Source organism: Strigops habroptila, chromosome 14 (genome assembly GCF_004027225.2).
Source record: "Strigops habroptila isolate Jane chromosome 14, bStrHab1.2.pri, whole genome shotgun sequence".
NCBI classification, from domain to species: Eukaryota; Metazoa; Chordata; class Aves; order Psittaciformes; family Psittacidae; genus Strigops; species Strigops habroptila.
In genome coordinates, this window is record NC_044290.2 from 4287719 (window position 1) to 4305728 (window position 18010).

General features: G+C 40.8%; 1 protein-coding gene across 9 annotated transcripts in view; it reads left to right on the plus strand.

Moving 5' to 3' along the window:
• FOXK2 (forkhead box K2) overlaps positions 1-18010 on the plus strand; it is a 72287-nt gene that overhangs the window by 52484 nt on the left and 1793 nt on the right. For 8 of the 9 annotated variants that reach the window (XM_030506203.1, XM_030506199.1, XM_030506205.1 and 5 more), the window contains 8 exons: positions 238-432; positions 3733-3880; positions 4343-4489; positions 7352-7545; positions 8358-8533; positions 9563-9859; positions 10105-10314; positions 12978-13147. In XM_030506203.1, coding sequence (XP_030362063.1) covers positions 238-432; positions 3733-3880; positions 4343-4489; positions 7352-7545; positions 8358-8533; positions 9563-9859; positions 10105-10314; positions 12978-13147 — 1537 coding nt within the window. Of the gene's footprint in view, positions 1-237; positions 433-3732; positions 3881-4342; positions 4490-7351; positions 7546-8357; positions 8534-9562; positions 9860-10104; positions 10315-12977; positions 16764-18010 lie in introns of those variants that run through there. The other variant, XM_030506201.1, reaches the window with a different exon arrangement.

Below are 18010 nucleotides of genomic sequence, written 5' to 3' on the forward strand. Positions count from 1 at the left end.
CCCTTGTTATAAAGAATTACATTTGCTTGTATTTCTTTCCCAATTTTCAAACTGCTTACTTGGGGATCTTTTTCTGGTCACATTGCTCTTCCTGTATGAGCTATAAAACGAAGATGGTTGCAGGTGACTTACTGACCCTTTTGATTTTTGAATTAGGTTGGGTGATAGGTGCAAGTTATGCAGAAAATATGACATTCTGTAAAAAAGTGGCTTATATACTTGTGTTTTATTTTTCAGCTGTACTTTCAGGTTTCCCAGCACAAACATCAAGATAACATTCACTGCTCTGTCCAATGAAAAGAGAGAAAAACAGGAGGCCCCGGAGTCCCCAGTGAAGCCTGTGCAACCCCAGATCTCTCCCTTAACAATAAACATTCCAGACAACATGGCTCACCTGATCAGCCCTCTCCCTTCTCCCACAGGAACTATCAGGTATTTAAACCCTGCACATTGGATATGGGGCAATGTCTGGTTACCAGTATGAAGCAGCTTTCCAATTCGTTTAAGTATTTTGCTTTTGTGGTAAAAGTTGAGTTGAAGCTCAGCATTACCTGCCTTGGAGACAACCACCGTTCTGCTAAGTAGTAAGTTACATGAACAGCCTTTACTATTGAATTGTAGTACATTAAATGTGTAGCAGTTTGCTCAGAAGCCTGACATTCTTAGTACAGCAAAGGAGCCTATCTTTTTCTTGCATTCCAAATGATTTGGGTTGCTTTTTACTCTTGCATGCTTATGGCAAGACTTTGAATGAGATAAGTCTAAATGATACCACTTTAAAACATTCTGATCAGTCACTGTCCCCTGAAGTAGGTCATCAGAAAAAGGTTGGGTTTTCTGATTATGTCATGGTTTGATCCCAGCTGGCAACTAAGTACCAGGCAGCCATTTGCTCACTCCTTCCCCTGCCCAGTGGAATGGGGAAGAGAACTAGAAAAAGTAAAATGGTGTAATACAACAACAGTTACAGTAGTGATAGAGGGGAGATAGAGGAAGGAATAAACCCACCCCCTGAAAAAACCCCAAGTGATGCACAGTTACAGTTGCTCAGCACCCACTGACTCATGCCGAGCTTATTCCCAAGCAGCGATTGGCCCCTCTTGGCCAACTCTCCCCACTTTATATACTGAGGGTGATGTTCTGTGGTGTGGAATATCCCTTTGGGTAGTTCGGGTCAGTTGCCCTGGCTGTGTGTCCCCCTGGCTTCTTGTGCCCGTCCTCACTGGCAGAGCATGAGAGACTGAAAAGTCCTTGATCAGGGCAAGTGCTGCTGAGCAACAGCTAAACCATTGGTGTGTCATCAGCATTATTTTCATACTAAATCCAAACCACAGCACTACACCAGCCACTAGGAGGAAAACTAGCTGTTACAGCTGACACCAGGCCAGGTTATCATTAGTATGGAAAACGCTGATCTCTTACTCCAGAAGATTTGTGATTGATTAAGTATTGCTGGAAGTAAACAGACATCTTACTTAAAATACAGTGTAAGATGTGGAGTTTAGCGTAGGGAAGTGTGCAGGGGAGGTTCATCTGGGTTTTTTTACTTGCTGTGCTGCTTAATTTGGTAATTGTAGCCGTTGTCTGACTTGTTCTTTGGGACCAGACTCGGTTGACCATAAGCAAGCTGTCCTCCCAAACTAGATACAATTTTTAAAATTCATAGAAAGTTCAGGAGCAAAACTTTCATGTAAAGGCACTGAAAGTTGTGTTTCAAAGTCACTTACATGCTGTTGAAAGCTTTTTTCTTCCCCCTTCACTTCCTGTATCTCCACTTGAGTGAAGGACTGTTAATGCTTGATTTTTAAAACTGTAGATCTTGTTAATGAAATTTGAATATAAGGATAATTGACTTCTTTCATGCCTGCCAAGAGCTTGATCTCAATATTGTAGTGTTTAATGAGATCTGTGTAAATGGTGGAAGTAGAGAGAAAAGAGATCTGGACTCAACTGTATAACAGGTTTGCTTTCTTATGAAATTCAGGAAAAACACATCTTGTCCAAGGAATGACAGAGCAGCTCACAGATATTTCAGATAATATCCATATCCCGCCACAGCCTTTGCCTCACTGTGAATTTTGTAATTCTCTTCAGGGCTTTCATGCACCTGTTGAATATAGTTTATTACAAAGAAAACCCAACCCCAAACCAACAGTTTTGAGTCTATTTTGAGAGCAAAGCTTGACAGTTTCTCTTCAGATCCCCCTGTTTTGTAGACGACTTGTAAACGTGCTTTGATTATACCATATGTGTTGCTTTGTCAATACATGCTGAAAGGAGCACAGTAGAGAGATGTTGTTGGTTGATACGTGCAAACAGCACAGCAGTGACCTATATTTAAAAAGTGAAGTAGTGGCACGTTTTGGCTTTAATAAAGGATTCTTCCACGCAACGTTTAAAAAACCCAATCTCCCTTCTATAGTATATCATTAGTAACAAATTGTTGGTGGATTTCTCCTGATGGGAAACTCGCAGAGTATCTTTTTTCTATGTATTGCCCCATCTACAGTGCCTGCCTTGTTTCTGTACATAAAAAGAGAGGTAGCAAAAAACTTGAGAGGCCAGGCAGACAAACAAAACTTGACAGATGTAAATATGTTAAAGCTTTATTGTGTAGCTCGAAATAACGCTCTCTGGCTACATCTGTTACTGAATGTTTTGAACCATTGATTGGAGTTAGGTTAAAGATTGCCTTTGGCGGTAAGGCTGGTTCTGGGGCCACAGCAGGCTTTGTCATTCTGATTCTTAGTTAACTTCTTTTGAAGTTTCTGAGGACTATGTTGAAATCAGTTACAATATGAACTGCTGGGAAGTACATGTCCTCATAGAGAACTGCCAAAGTTTTTTTGGGGGGAAGAGGACAGACCTCACCCACCCTCTCTTTCCTCTTGGCTAAATGGAAATTTTGGAAGAAAACAGGCTTTGTGCAGTGGTGGTTCCTGTGACTCCACAAGGCAGGGGACAGCCGTGAGAAAGATATTACAGTGGGATGAGAGACAATTTATCTTTGTTTTTCTGTGATAGCAAAATGGGGAGTATCAAGAGACACTGCTTTTGTTTGTGTGGCACTATCTCTCACTTTATAGCAGTGTGTTTGCTCTGTCGGCCTAATACTGCGTTAAATGAGATGAGTCAGTGCTAGTGCATCCCATTTATAGATAAGTTTATGATGTTTATACATATATATGTGTGTGTGTATGTGCACATGCTTGTAAACACTCAGTGTTGGGTTAGATTTAAATAAGAATCAAAACTTTTTTTCCAACTGCTTGCTATATTTTCTCAAATGTGCAAAAATACTGCACAGGAGAGATGATCTTTTCTGAGCAGACCGAATACAAGCATATGGCAGAAATTTCATGCAAGATGTGTTTCTTATTTCAAATGAATGTCTTAAAATTTGTGGTTGCTTATTTAGTTACAGTGGACTTTTCTGTTGGCAAATCCCACCCAAATTACAGCACAACCTAATAAATCAGTTAATCTTGTTCCCTTTGAGGAGGAAAGCCTAAGCTTCATTTGACAGGTTTCTTCCTGCGGTGATTTTAATTCCCATGGATGAGTTAGAAAGGCTTGGAAGATGGGGTTTATAATGGAAATACTGACAGCCCCTTAACTGAAGCCTAGGTGCTCTGGCAGCAGGCTTTTCCACAGTAAGAGCTTTTTGATTAGACATAATGTGGTGATATACTGTATAACAAAATAGTAGGATCTTCTTTTTATGCTCTACAGTGCTGCAAATTCCTGCCCATCTAGCCCCCGTGGTGCAGGCTCTTCAGGGTACAAAATGAGTCGTGTAATACCATCTGACCTACATTTAATGGCTGATAATTCACAGTCAGAGAATGACAAGGAAGCATCGGGTGGAGATAGCCCAAAGGTAAACATGGTTTGAAATCAATCCCATAAATGACGTTGTGAGTGAATGGAAGACTTCAGAAATTTTGTTTGCTAAAGTGGATGCAGCGTGTCTTAATTTAATATTACAGACTTTAAAAACAATTGGTAGATTTTTGTGATTAGAGACGAGATTTATTTATGTATCTCTTTATTGATTTCCCTCTCTTCCCTTTGGGGGAGGGTCTGTATGTATTTTATCTGTGGGTCTGGAGGCTGTTGAAAATTCTTTACTGTTGTATGTGTCTCCAAATTTTTAATGTTATTTTTTTATGGTTATCTTTTAATCAGAAGAGCAAAATTGTCTTAGTTTCTTTTCTGCCTTAAAATTTCAACCATTCAGAAGTGCCTTAAATCAAGTTAATTGTGTTTTTTAACTTTCGGTTTAGAGAAGGGGGGTATATTTTCAAAGTTTATTGATGCAGCCTTTTCTTTTTTTGTACAGGATGACTCTAAGCCACCTTACTCCTATGCACAGTTAATAGTACAAGCAATTACAATGGCACCTGATAAGCAGCTTACACTAAATGGAATTTATACGCACATAACTAAAAACTATCCGTACTACAGGACAGCAGACAAGGGCTGGCAGGTAAATTTGCTTTCTGGAATTTCTGTGAGTAACACTGGCAGCTGTAAATGCTCCTAAGCAGTCAGTTGGTAAGCCCAACAGCCCTTCATAAATGGAATCTGCCAAATGAGTGTGTTGTCTCTTTCCTGATTGTAAGTTCTCCAACCACATAGCCAATTTACACTATTTGGTATTTGAAATGTTGCTTTGCTCATGGAATGGTATCTGTAAAACCTCTAGGAGGGATGAATACAGACTTTTGGGGAAGGAAAGTACAATTGGCACTGGGGATTTGAAACTGCGTATGCTCTCTAGGAATGTAGCTGTGTTCTGTAACTCACAATTGTGTCAACATCCGGATTATTATCTTGAGATAAAATTAAGACATTAAATGTTACAAGTTCAGTTTTATTTGGAAGCCATGATCTTGACCATGCACTACAGTGAAGGAACAAGCATGTATTATTATCTGTCCTCACCTTGCGCTATTGTGTGCCCTGTTTTTATTTGTGCAACACAGGCTGTTTGTGAACTTAATCTGTACGGGGTTACACCAGACCCTTCCATTCTGCAGAATTAATTTCTGCTTTCTTTTCATTTTTCAAAGAGACCAAGCTCAGCATTTGCCAGGATGACTAACAGAGTATGAATCAGTCTGGCACAGGCTTCCCAGATACACAGAAGGGTTCGGTGCCTTTGCTGCCGTTTTTAGTTTCAGCAAAGGACAGAAGAGCACAAGTAGCAGGACTGGCCCGTTTGCCCATGTAACATTCAGACTGCACTGTCAGTCATGGGGTATCAGTTTCACTGTGTTGCTGCTTAGTACAGTCATGATCTGCAACAGAGAGGCATGCTCTGAAGTTATTTTCAGGGAAGTAAAATTTGGAGAGACTGGGGGAGGGGAAAAGTGCTGCACTAGCAGAAGACTGAAGAATACATGCCTGCTCAGGAGAGGAATAGGTTTTTAATCCATTAATCAGATACATATTTGTCATAGGGCCTAGATGAAAGTTGAATCGCTCTTAGGAGGAATTCCAAGGTTAATGGGGAATGTAAATGTTCCCAACTTTTTGCTAATGGTTTGGCTAGTAAAAGGGCTTAGCTGTTGTTGTGGCTACGAAGTGTCTTCTGTTTCCCTTTCACACATAAACCATGCAGAATCCTGGCTGCAGTCATACTAACAGATTTGTTTTAGCAAGAAGATTCTGTTTATAAAATGTTGGTGTGCTTTTTGCTTCCTGTTCTGAAATACCTGGAGTATCTGTGTGCGTAGTGCTCCTTGCTGGAAGTATCCAAACCAAACATGCACACACATTATAATGCATGCTTAAAGAGTTCTGCCTTAGAACAGTGTATGTGTTTAGATGTATCATACTTTATAAAACCAAGGTGATAGACACAGCAGACGTATGTTCTAAAATAATAAATTAGCACCTATTTGTAAAAGCAGTTGGAGAAACTGAAGATCAGATGCTGCTCAGTCACTTGCCATACAGAGCACTGTTTCAACACCCACAGGCGTACCTCATGCAGGAGTAGCTTTGCTACCTTTTATCCATCAGGTGTTAGATTACAGTTACAGTGGGTTATAGATGTTTTAAATAATATCTGAGGGAATATATGTGCATACTTTCCAAAACATAGAGTACATACATGTGTATAGTATCCAAATCCTATACTTTAATAAATAGTACTGGGGTATGTGTAGCCTTTAATATATAGAGGTCTCATTTTGTTGGGCATTTGAAGGCTCCTCTTTGTGAACTTATTTTAGCAGGTACTTTTGGATCTGCTCTTCCATTCTAGCATATGGAGAAGTAAATACAAGTTATAAACATGTTCTTGGCATCTTTCTAGTTCTGTTTCAGTTTTTGGCAGGGTAAACCATTTCTGGTTTCATCAGTTTGCATTTAAGAAACCATACATGGTTATCATTGCTTTAAGTTTTCCAAACTTGCCATCAGGGTCATGAACTCAGCCATTTGAGCAAGATTTGCATTTGATTTTGCAAATTTTTAAGAGCTTTTGTTAACTTAAAGCTGCTTCTCTGTGTTCCCCCTGTTTCCCCACAAGTATGTATGCTTATTGTTACTTTCTTTTTGTTCAGTGATAATGTTTAGAGAGATTTTGGGGTTTATGTATCTTAAAAGAGAATTTATGTGTGCAAAGCCAAGCACAGATACAGCCACGTCGGGGTGTTAGAAGTTCTCCACATCTCTCTGCTCAAAGGGTTGTGTGTGCTACAGCAAAGCGAGGATGAAGTAATGTGCAAACTAGAGTGCAGTGACGAAGATCTCGATAAGAGCTGTTCTAGGACCTCCTGCCATTTGTTGTTTTTCTAGACACACTAAATCCTTGGCTCCTCTGGTGAAGCAGACTGGACTGTGGGTGAACACCCAACAGTCCAGCTGCATTTGGAACTTGTCATTTAACCTTTTCTTTCTGTGTTGTGGAACAGTAAGATTATCACGTGAGGTCAGAATCAGTGTATGCTGTATTTTACTGGCCCTCCTAGAAAGAACTGACATTGACACCTGGGGAAGGGTGGTGTGTGAAGACTGATACTCTTTTTTTTCCACGCTGCATTATGCACAAGTATTTGTAGTGTTCTAACAGCTCATTGCAATCACTGTGTTTCTCATCAGAGAATTAAATGGGATTCCTGTTATTGCCTCATTAGCAACGCTGGGGTTTTAATTCTTGGGAAAGGTTTGAAAAATGCAAGAGTCCTTTCAGGTTTATGGCACTGCCTTTTGTAGTGCTCTGAGTTCTGTTGAATTAAGAGCTGAACCCCGAGTTTCCTGTAGTACGAACTGCTGCAGTAGGCCACATTCTGACTTGGAAAAGTTATATGAATTCTACATATTTTTTTATGTTCCATAGAATTCAATACGTCACAATCTCTCTCTGAATCGTTATTTCATCAAAGTACCACGTTCCCAGGAAGAACCAGGCAAAGGCTCATTCTGGAGGATAGACCCTGCCTCTGAAAGCAAATTAATAGAGCAGGCTTTTAGGAAAAGGCGGCCTAGGGGAGTACCTTGCTTTAGAACCCCTCTGGGACCACTCTCTTCTAGGTAAGGAAAAACAGATGAACAAAAAGACTATGGCTGTTGTTTAATCTTCAGGCTGATACAGACTTGATAGTTTTGGATACAGTCACAAGTTTAGTAATTTAATTTCAACCAGACTCAGTATTTGAATTCTGTATGATTGACTAGGAGGCTGCCCCCTACACTAGGCTTGTTTTTATTGCTTGTTTTTAGTGTTAAAGAAGTGACTCAGTTTGCATAACTGTCAGATTGTTAATGTAAGCAAGCCTTGCTGTACCTTTGGGTTTTGACAGAATTCTAGCTCTAATTTCTAACTGCCATCTACTGCATTTTAAAACTGTTTGCAAAGAAAATAACCAAATACTGGCTACCATTTTATTGAACTTAGAGATGACAATTATGCATTTAGTTTGATAATGTTCGAGCAGAATCATGATGGGGAAATAGGTGGGTTTAAATTATTCCCTCTGTAAAGTTACAGCCTTTCTGCTGGTGCAGATCTTGTATTACTTGCCCTTAGACTGAGATTTGCTTATTGCTCTTCTCCATCGGAAGAAACGTTCATGTTTCACAGATTGTTGAGTCTTCCTAAAAAGGCATCCAGCCACTTCTTCTCCGTTAACTGTACCTGAAATTTGCTTTTAAATTCTGTCCCTGTTTAACAGAAGCTTTATAAATGCTCATCAGAACTGCTTTGGGTTGTAACTGTACTTGCCAGAAGGCAGAGGTGCCCTCCTGTGGGCAGTGTGTGTTATGGTCTCTTTAGAGGAAGGTCACTGTCTGTCACAGTTCAGAAGTTAAAACACATCAGCTGCTGCTTTCATTTTTAAATACAGAAGTGCCCCAGCTTCTCCTAATCACTCTGGAGTGTTGTCTGCACACTCCAGTGGAGTCCAGACCCCCGAGAGTCTGTCCAGGGAAGGATCTCCAGTCCCAATGGAACCTGAGCCTAGTGCTATCCAGCCAAAACTAGCGGTAATACAAGAAGCGCGATTTGCACAGAGCGCCCCAGGTGAGGAATCCTCAAATAAGCGTTTGGGCATTGGAGGTGGGAGAGGGCTAATATATAAATATTGCCAAGGCTTCACATGTACACCAAAAAAGGGTAGATATTAAACCTCTTCACATTTAGAGCAAATCCTCGATAAGCACATAGACGTGCCAGGGCAATTCTGTTTGCATACATACAGCTGTCACCCGTGTGCTGTTCCAGCACCCTTGACCACTTTGTTACTGAGCAGAGATTGTGCTTCTGTCTTGTGCAGGACTGTGCTGGCTTGTAACAGTCGTCACTTCCTTTCAAAAAACACATTCTTTCTGGTTTAGAAAAAAAACAAACTCAAAAACTTTGTTACATGGGTTAAGAAATAAGCAAATGTCTTGCATGTATATGTGGTCATGTCACCCTTTCAAAGGTGGGGATAAAAAGAGTTGAAAGGATAAAGAAAGGGCAAACTTGCATGATAAGAAAATTCCCATTAAAAAACCCCAAAAACAAACGACTCACTGTAAGGCATGATGGCATAAGGATGTGTTTGTTTAATTGCCTTAGATACTCTTGCCATCCGTCCATTTGCTTGGTGATATTTTGGTACTACAGAAGTGTCAGTGACCATTCTGTGGTGAAGGCAAACATGGTCCTAAGCAGAGACACCAGCCTTTCCCCAGCCTAGCAAGCTGAGAGTTTTACCAGTGCAGACATGCTCCACACAACAGCTGAAGCACCTGTCTGTTCCCATCTAGGGAAGGCAGTTTTACTAAATGAGTATTAAACACAGCTTTGGTAGTACTGCTGTATTTGGGGAGAGGTGGCAGCTTTTGCTCAAACAGGATCTTGCTGAGTGAATGCAGCACTTGAATGTGTGGCTTGGAATAGCCAGGTGTCATAGTCTTCATTGTCCAGTTACACCTTTTGGATCATTTGGGCTTTAGTGAAGGGGGTTGTTAATCCTCTGAGGCTTTAGTGTTAAGTTTAAAAGAATGCGTGGCTTAAAAGCAATAATTAAAATTGGCAGCCTAATTTTTCTCTCTTTCTCGGTAGGATCACCTCTTTCTAGCCAACCAGTTTTAATTACTGTACAACGGCAGCTACCACAAACGATTAAACCCGTCACCTACACTGTTGCAACTCCTGTGACAACATCAACATCCCAGCAGCCTGTAGTTCAGACAGTTCATGTTGTCCACCAGATACCAGCTGTGTCTGTCACAAACGTGACTGGATTAGCACCAGCAAACACTTACACTGTAGCTGGACAGGCAGTAGTCACGCAAGCTGCAATGGTCACCCAGCCCAAGGTAGAACCTCAAGAGAATGGAGACCACAAGGAAGTAAAAGGTGAGAAGCTGTGGGGTTAGTTGTTTTGCTGGCTGTTTATACTGAAGGATGATCATTTGAAACTTCCTTCCAGATGAACACTTGAAACATTTAGCTAAAACAGATGATTTTGCATCGTAATTTCTCAGATATGTTGGAGCTTGTAATAAAATGATACACTTTTTCACTGAAGATTGATTGAGTACAACCAGACGGTTCTTTAACTCACTCTTGTTTTTAACAATGTTTTATCTTGTGTTTTTCAGTTAAAGTGGAGCCTATACCTGCTATTACTCATGCTACAATAGGAGCTGCTAGTCGTATCATTCAGACATCTCAGACCACCCCCTTACAGACAGTTACTATAGTGCAACAGGCACCTCTAGGTCAACACCAGCTACCAATAAAAACTGTAACACAGAACGGAACGCACATAGTACCCATCACCACTGCGATACAAGGACAGGGCAATGCTGGTACGTATGCTGTGGGGATACTCAGTTGCTTTGTCTGTGTTAAAAACTTCACGTGGCCAGTGCTGAATTGTTTAGTTCTGTTCTCACATCTTAAGTTCTAAAAATATATGGATTAGAGCCTTGTAAGGGATTGTTCCCTCCCTGTTGGTAAGAACTAATGTTTCTCTTCACTGATGATTACTTGAACAGTTATTTATTCTCTTTGTGGTCATTAAAGGGATGTACTTAGTGGTGACAACCTGCTCTCCCTCCTCATTAAACCCAGGATATAAACAAGTTTTAAAAGAAGTTCCTGTAAAACAGTGCCATTAAAATGGTAACTGCTCCCAGATGATTTGTCAAGAACCAACCAACAGGAAAACCAGCCAGAACTTGCTCGTGGGTTGGCTTTTTGAACTGTTACTTTTTACTCTCTTTTTATTGAACGTGCACTAAAAATGACAAAAAGTTCTGTAGGATTTAGAATTCCTCTTGTCGGAATTCACCTTTCCCCTCACAGGCTCCATGGTCTGAGTGGGCAGCAGTACCTCTTCATAATTTTCATCCTTGCTTACAGGACTTTCAGTTTTGATTTACTTTGCAGAGCGTGCAGCCTGTTCTAACAGTGTCACTTTGAGATGTTATCCGATACTAAAGGAGCTTTTTTGTCATAAAATATATTTACAGAAATAGTGTTAGGCTATCCTTTATCAACTTACTACCCGCATTTCTGCTCTAAAGTCTTTCTAATGGAGTGTATTGTCTGCTTTATTTCCTTTTTATTCTTCCATTGCTGACATTTATAGGTCAGTGTTCTGTCTGCTTCCACTTCATTTCCAGCTTAAGTAAAGCAAAAGCAATCACTGTCAGACTTCACAGGCGCTTTTTTTGTCAGAGGGGATGTATGACTTGAGCCAGCAGTCATGTGAAATAGATTGAAAAGTTATTTTTAAAAGTAGGAAATAATGCTTTTTGTCTTTTTTCTTGGCCTCTGAAATCTCCACTGATTTCAGCATGTTTTCCTTGGTAGGGAAGCCCAGTGCCTGCTAGGCCTGTCTAAGAAATGTGGCCATAGGAGTAGAATTGTGGTGCTTTTCTGTAGTAAGAAGGTGCTTTCAGATCTTACTCTCAGCAAAACAGTTTGGCAGCGCTTTTTACTACCTGTCAGTCTAACTGAAAGCTGTGAAGTTCAAAATAAATTCAGGTTTCTTACTGCAGAAGAAAATGATGTAACTGGATATTCTTCGTTTCATCTTTCAGTGTAGATTTCAAACATCATTGTTCTTTTGTGCATCTCATACTTCCACATATGGGTTATGGCTGCAGCCAGCAAGTCTCTTCCTACTAAACAGACCCTGGAGTGAATAATGCATTTATTAATGCATGTTTGAAGATGAGGGGTTAACTTTCTGGTTTTATTTAAGCAACAGTAAATTTGCAGTAAGACATTTGTTTCAGAAGCAACTATCTCTGAGGCACCTATTCCAAAATTGTACAAGGAGTAGCTTTTTTCACAGAAACTGAAGACTATTGAGATACAAGAACCAGTTATTTTACAGTTGGAGTGAAGCTTTTTGCATCAGATAAATATTTTCTCAATTACTTGTTCTACTGGTAAACACTAAGTACAAACCAGGTTGGTTACATGCAGAGGTGATATTCCAGGTACTCGCTAGGATAGCTTACTAAGAACAAATACAACAAGTTTAGAAGTAAGAATTCCTTATGGACTTCATGTTTTAGCAGGGAATGCTGTAATAAAGGCAGCAGAGCTGAGGAAAGGGAGTGTGGGTGTAAAAAGGAGGTCGCTTGATAATGGTTAGATAATTTTTCATTAAATGCAGTGAACGAGTAAATATATCATTAGTATTTTGCATTATTTGCAGAGGCGTGTGAATAGTTGATTTAAGAAAACCAGGGTTAATATTGAGGAGCAGAGTGCTAACAAGTAGAGGGAGGGAACCTTTGGATGTCTTGGAAGGTTTAAAGGACTGTTCTCGCCCATTAATAGTGACTCACAATACCTCACCATGGAATGAGAAAGATGAAAATCTTGTATAGGTGTTTGAAATGTTGATCTTATTCAGTTGTGCTCTTGAATCTCATCAAATGGGTCATTTCTTAACACTAGTACTTTTTGAAGTGCTGCCTTTTCCTTATGTTGTGGGTCAGGGCCTCATTGTCTGTCAAAGAGGAATCACTGCTGGAGTCGCACCTCTGGGCGGTGTGACCTGCATAGCTTGTGTTAAATAACTGATGGCCACAGATGGCTATGTCACTGTGGTGCACTCCTTCCAGGCCCGGTAATGAGTTCTGCAGTGATCCACAGGCTCAGCCAGAACCTATGGAAAGGGCATCTTGACTTCCCTTCCCAGTTCTGTCACAAATTACAGTGTAGGTTCGCCCTCAGCCATTTAACCCCTCTGTGTCTTCAGCTACCAATAGACAAAACAGAGATATATCCCCGTTCTCCCACCTTTGTCCAAATCTGTGTGAATGTTGAGTGACTTGGGCAAATGTCCTTCAGGTTTGTACAAGGATTAAACCTGAATCTCAACTGGGGTTGCTAATACCCTGCGTGGCACCAATAGAGGAATTCATGGTTGTACTGAAAATACAGGTTTGCTTTGTGCATCGTCTGTTTGGCAGGGATTAGTGTGAAGTTCTTCATTGTGTTTTCACAGCTGCTGCGAGTCCTTTGCATATGTTGGCGACTCATGCATCTGCCTCGGCCTCCCTTCCAACCAAGCGCCAGAATGGAGACCAGTCGGAACAGCAGGAACTCAAACGTATCAAAACAGAAGATGGAGAGAGCATAGTCATAGCTGTTAACGTGGACACCCCACCTGTGGCAGTGAGTGATAAAGGCAGCCAGAACTAGAAACTTAGGGGAGTTTTCTTTTTTTTTCTTTTGTTTTCCTTTATTTTTCTTTTTATTTCCTTTTTTTTCTTTTTTTTTTTTTTTAAGAAAAAAAAAAAAAATAAACTCCGTGGTGCCAAAAGGAGACACTTAAATATAACACCTAAAATGTTGGAACATGTTCTCATGCAGTGGGGAAAGGGGCCCTGTGATCAGACTTCAACGTTCAGCACTGAAAACAAAAAAACCCAACACAGGTGGCCTTAAAACTTGGTAATTTAAAGTCAAACTGCAAACCATCTTGTTCCAGAGGCTGTGACCCCCGCTCCTCCCTGCCCCTACCGAACTGTGCACACTGAGAAATACAGTGTTGGGGAGGGCTGCAGCTTTAAAAAGAATCTTTATCAGATTATTTTAAGGACTGAGTATCTCAGTGTAACGGCAGCATGATAAGCGCTTAGTGTGAACTGGTTTCAAACGATTGTATATTCCTCAAAGGGAACAGAGGCAAGGAGCCATTTCCTACATCTTGGCAGCTAGCCTTTCATAATGACCTACCCGATGCAGTTGTTGGTAGATATGCAGTATTTTGTTGTTCACATGTGGAATTAGAAATTTTTGAGGTGTATTTTCATTTCTTTGCAAAACAATGGGGTCTTTGACATTTCAAATCACTCCATTTCTACTCCGGAAACTTTGGAATCACACAATACTTTTCATGTGAAATTTTGTTTGGTAAAAACTGAATGTAGGGTTTTTTTAACCAATGGAATGATTTACTTTTGTCTGTCCTGTTCAAGTTCAGATAAAGCTACTTTATTACATCTGCAAATTTTCATATTTTAGCAGTTGCCTGATAAATTTAATCAAATTTTATTACCATGTGTAGTGATCAAATGCTTCTTTGGGCTTGCATGTAACTGATTAGAAATTACGATGTAAATGAGCCGTTAACTGACGTAAAGAACTGCTATGAATTTGACCAGAGCTGCACTTACCTGTTTCTCTTTCTGCTACCTTTTGCTGTTTGTTACTTTGTGTTGACTTTGACTGTCCCTGGCATATTTTTCCAGTCTAAAGTAAAACAAGAGTCTCGCTTAATATTGTGTATGTTTAAGATAACAGACTGTTCTTCATTTAGAAAGATGAAATTCTTTATCACAAGTCCTTTTAAAAAGAGTAAAATTATCTTGTCAGAGGTATATTCGATATTTTTAAGCTTAAGCACCCATCAGTAGAACTTAATCTGACCAGTTTCTCCGTAACACTTTCGATGTCCTCCACTGACCCCTCGGGGTCTCCAGTGAGCGTAGCTGTTGTGGTTTTCTAACAGTGGCTACCATATTATTATAATTTTTTTTTTTATTTTTTTTTTTTTAAAGTGTGTTCTGCAGTTGAACATTTAAAGCTGTATTGGTAATTTCTCACTTTAATTGTGGTAATAGATTCCACTTGACATTTCAAAATTAAATCGCAACGTGAGGCTGCTGTTCAGTCTTTAATTCCCATGAACGTCTTCTCTCCTCCTGCAGTCAGGTGAGTGGAAGCTACAGGGCTGGCTTCAGTTCAATCTGATTTTTGTCATTTTCTGTACTAATGATGCATTATTTATATTTCCTTTCCCCGTACGAAAGGAAAAACTGTGTTCTCATGCTGGACTGAACAGTTTGAAGTGGTTTATTTAGGCAGCTTTTGGGAACTATTTACCTGAAGACCAAATATGAGAAATCTGTACAAGTTTTGTGTTCATCCACAAAATGGAACTGTTACAATGTCTCTGCAGATAATACATATTAAAAAACTATGAAAAAAAACCAACCAACTCTACACAAGCTGAATTTATAACAGGCATTGAGAAAACCGCATAACCTGCAAAAGAAACATTTCTGTAAAATTGCAACATTTTCTTTAGAGGTTTTAAAAATAAAAAAGTAAAAGTTTTAACATACCTTTTTTAAGAAAAAAAAAAAATCCAGTACTAGTAATTTAATTTGGTGTTGAATGAATTGACTAGAATGTGGTTTATTTTCAGAAGTGAGAATCTGTTCACAACTAGGGCTAGGTGAATAATAGTGTATAAGATTTTTTTAAATAAAATTAAATTTTATTCAGCAAATTAACTAAGTTGACATTACTGCACCAGTGTGTTTGAAGTATTCATGTGTATTTTGGGGCAATTAATCCAATTTATGTTGGCAGTGCCACAGGAAAAACCATCAGGCCAAACAAGCCAAGGTGTCCTCACTGTCAGGTAATGGTAGGCAACGTCCTCGGCGCACAGGGGGAGGTGGGAATACGCTGTGGCCTGAGTCCTGGTTTTGGCTGGGATGGAGTTAAGTTTCTTTCTAGTAGCTGGTAAGAGTGCTGGGCTGTTGCTTTAGTCTGAGGATGATGTTGAATAATGTTGCAGTGTAGCGGGGTTTGATGCTTCTTGGTGCATCTGGAGTTTGACACAAGAATGTGTCTTCGTTCAGGTGGGTGAACCCTTTGGGAAAGCTGCACAATGGGAGAAAACTGCTTATGCTCTTCTGTAAGAATCACATCCGCGGCCACGCTTTGGGTGGTGCTGAGGATGCTCCTACAGGACCCTCCCCAGTGCTTTTGACTAGTGCAGGGTCCTGTCCTGCTCTCTCCTGCCTAAACTGAGTCTTTGGTTGTTGAGACAAACCTGCTCCCTAGTTTGTCAGTGAGCCTCCCCCCATCAGTCCAGCAGTGGTGACCACGTGATGGCAGAGGCTGAATGAGACACTGGTTGCACTGCTGCTTCTGAGGTGATGCTGGTGACCTTTCTTAAAGTGGTGTTAACGTGCTGCTTGTCCTGGACACCTGCAGTCAACAGGATCTTTCTTTTGCAAATGGAACATTTCTGCAGGTGATTCATGTACCTAGAGATTTGACCTCTCTTTAGGAACTGATAGAACCTTTGCAGTTACCTTTGGTGTTTTATGATGCAAGGTATTATTCCCTTTTGTGCTCCTCCTCAGCTGCCTGTTTTGTGTTCTTTCTGTTAAGAGTCAGCTTTTGTGTCACCTTTAAAATGACTTTGAGAAAGACTCAGAATTACAATGTACAGAAGACCCGATGTTTGTGTCTAGTGACAGAAGTGTTTGTCTCCACTACCAGCATGTTCTGTCCTTGCACAGGCCCCTCTCCCTGCCTGATCCAGCTGCGTGTAGCAGGTTTGGGAGGGTGGCAGCATGGGCAGTGGAGTGCTTCTGCCTTTGGACACCACAGTTCTGCCTTTGTGCTGCGTGCTGTAACAGCAGCTGAGGGTGTTGTATGACCTGGCAAGGTGACACTGGGTCTGCAGAGCAGAGGGGGACTGCAGGTGGAGTGCTGTCAAAGGCTAGTTTCTCTGGGTCAGTAGGGTTAGTGTCAGTTCTGAGCCACTGCTACACCGTGCTGTGGTGTATTTACCCTGATGGCAGCAGTTGGTGCTGTGCCATTTTAAACTGCCACACTGACCCCAAAAGCCACAAAAGCTCTTCTGCTCCCTGAGCCACTTCCCCAGGCTGATGGCTGCACGGGGCAGCATGGGCAGCACTGCTCTTCTGGCTGTTAACGTGCAGAGTCGTGTGGAAATGTTGGGGTTGAGAATGACTGAAATCCAGAAGTGGAACTTGATGTTTCAGCAGTCAATTTTGGATCTGTGGTTTGTGTCTTGGTTTAATTTCCCCCAAAAGATAAATTTTGAGTGGTTGGTAGTCATTGATACAGATTGGGTTGGGATTTTATATAGTTGTGATTTTGTGTATATATGTGTGTGTGAGATGAATATCTATATAGTATATATTATATCTCATTTACACTAAACTGAGTGTTCATTTCTAATAACCTGACTGACCCCTTTCTGTACCTGATACAGTTCTACATTCTAAGAATTCTATGTTGGGCCTGGCACAAAATCAGTTGATAAAGGGAATGGCTGCAGTTTGGAAGTACATGGGCTGCTTTTAACCATCAAGTTCTTCTTGATCTTGTTTGTGGACTGGCAGATGAAAACAAGCTTTGCTCCTGCTTTTCTTTCCCAACTGTTAATGAAACCAGACTTTGAATTATTTCTTGTATCAGAGTCTCATTCTTCTGGAAGTTGTCTTGCATTTGAGGCTGATCTCAGGTATGTGGCCAGGGAGTTACATTTGACTTTAAGAAGATGCTGGCCACAAGTGCATTGATGGAGGACAGGTTGCCACACACTAAGAGGTTATTGATTCTTTAAAAATCAGTTTAGTGAGATGTGCACTTTCTGGAATCATTTCCGTGAGTGTTGGTTTGGTTTCTGAGCCTCTTTTATACATTAGTGACATGCTTTTTGTTTCCCATTGTTGGGGAAATGCTTTTGTCTAAAGTACCAGCAAGCCTTGCTGCATGCGGGGTCTGCTTTTCATGTCAAGACTTCCAAGAGTTGAGGAGAAATCAAAGGTGGGCTCCCAAAACTCCTGCAAAGGGCTGGAATATTTGAAGCTGAAAGAGCATAACCTGTTCCTTTAACAAGAACAGCCTATTGTGTGAAATCCCACGGGATCTCTTACAGCCAGGCCTGAGGCACTGCCTTGTTTGAACAAATACAGCCTTTGGGGAAGAAGGGGGAAAAAAAGCAGCAAAAGGGGGGGTACTGAAATGCTCAGCAAGACAGAGGTCACAACCGGCGGGCCTGGAGCAGGACTTGTTCCCAAGTGGTCGCTGCTCCGGAGCCGCTATATCCAGGTCAGTGGTGTCTGCCATGGACACAAGCACTAGTCTCGTGTCTTACGTGTTCTACCTTTAACAATTAATGTTGTATTTTCTCCTGTAAATACCTAGAGGTCCTGAAAGAAATACTGTGGCTCCTGCCAGCGAGTACCTGGCTGGCATTAC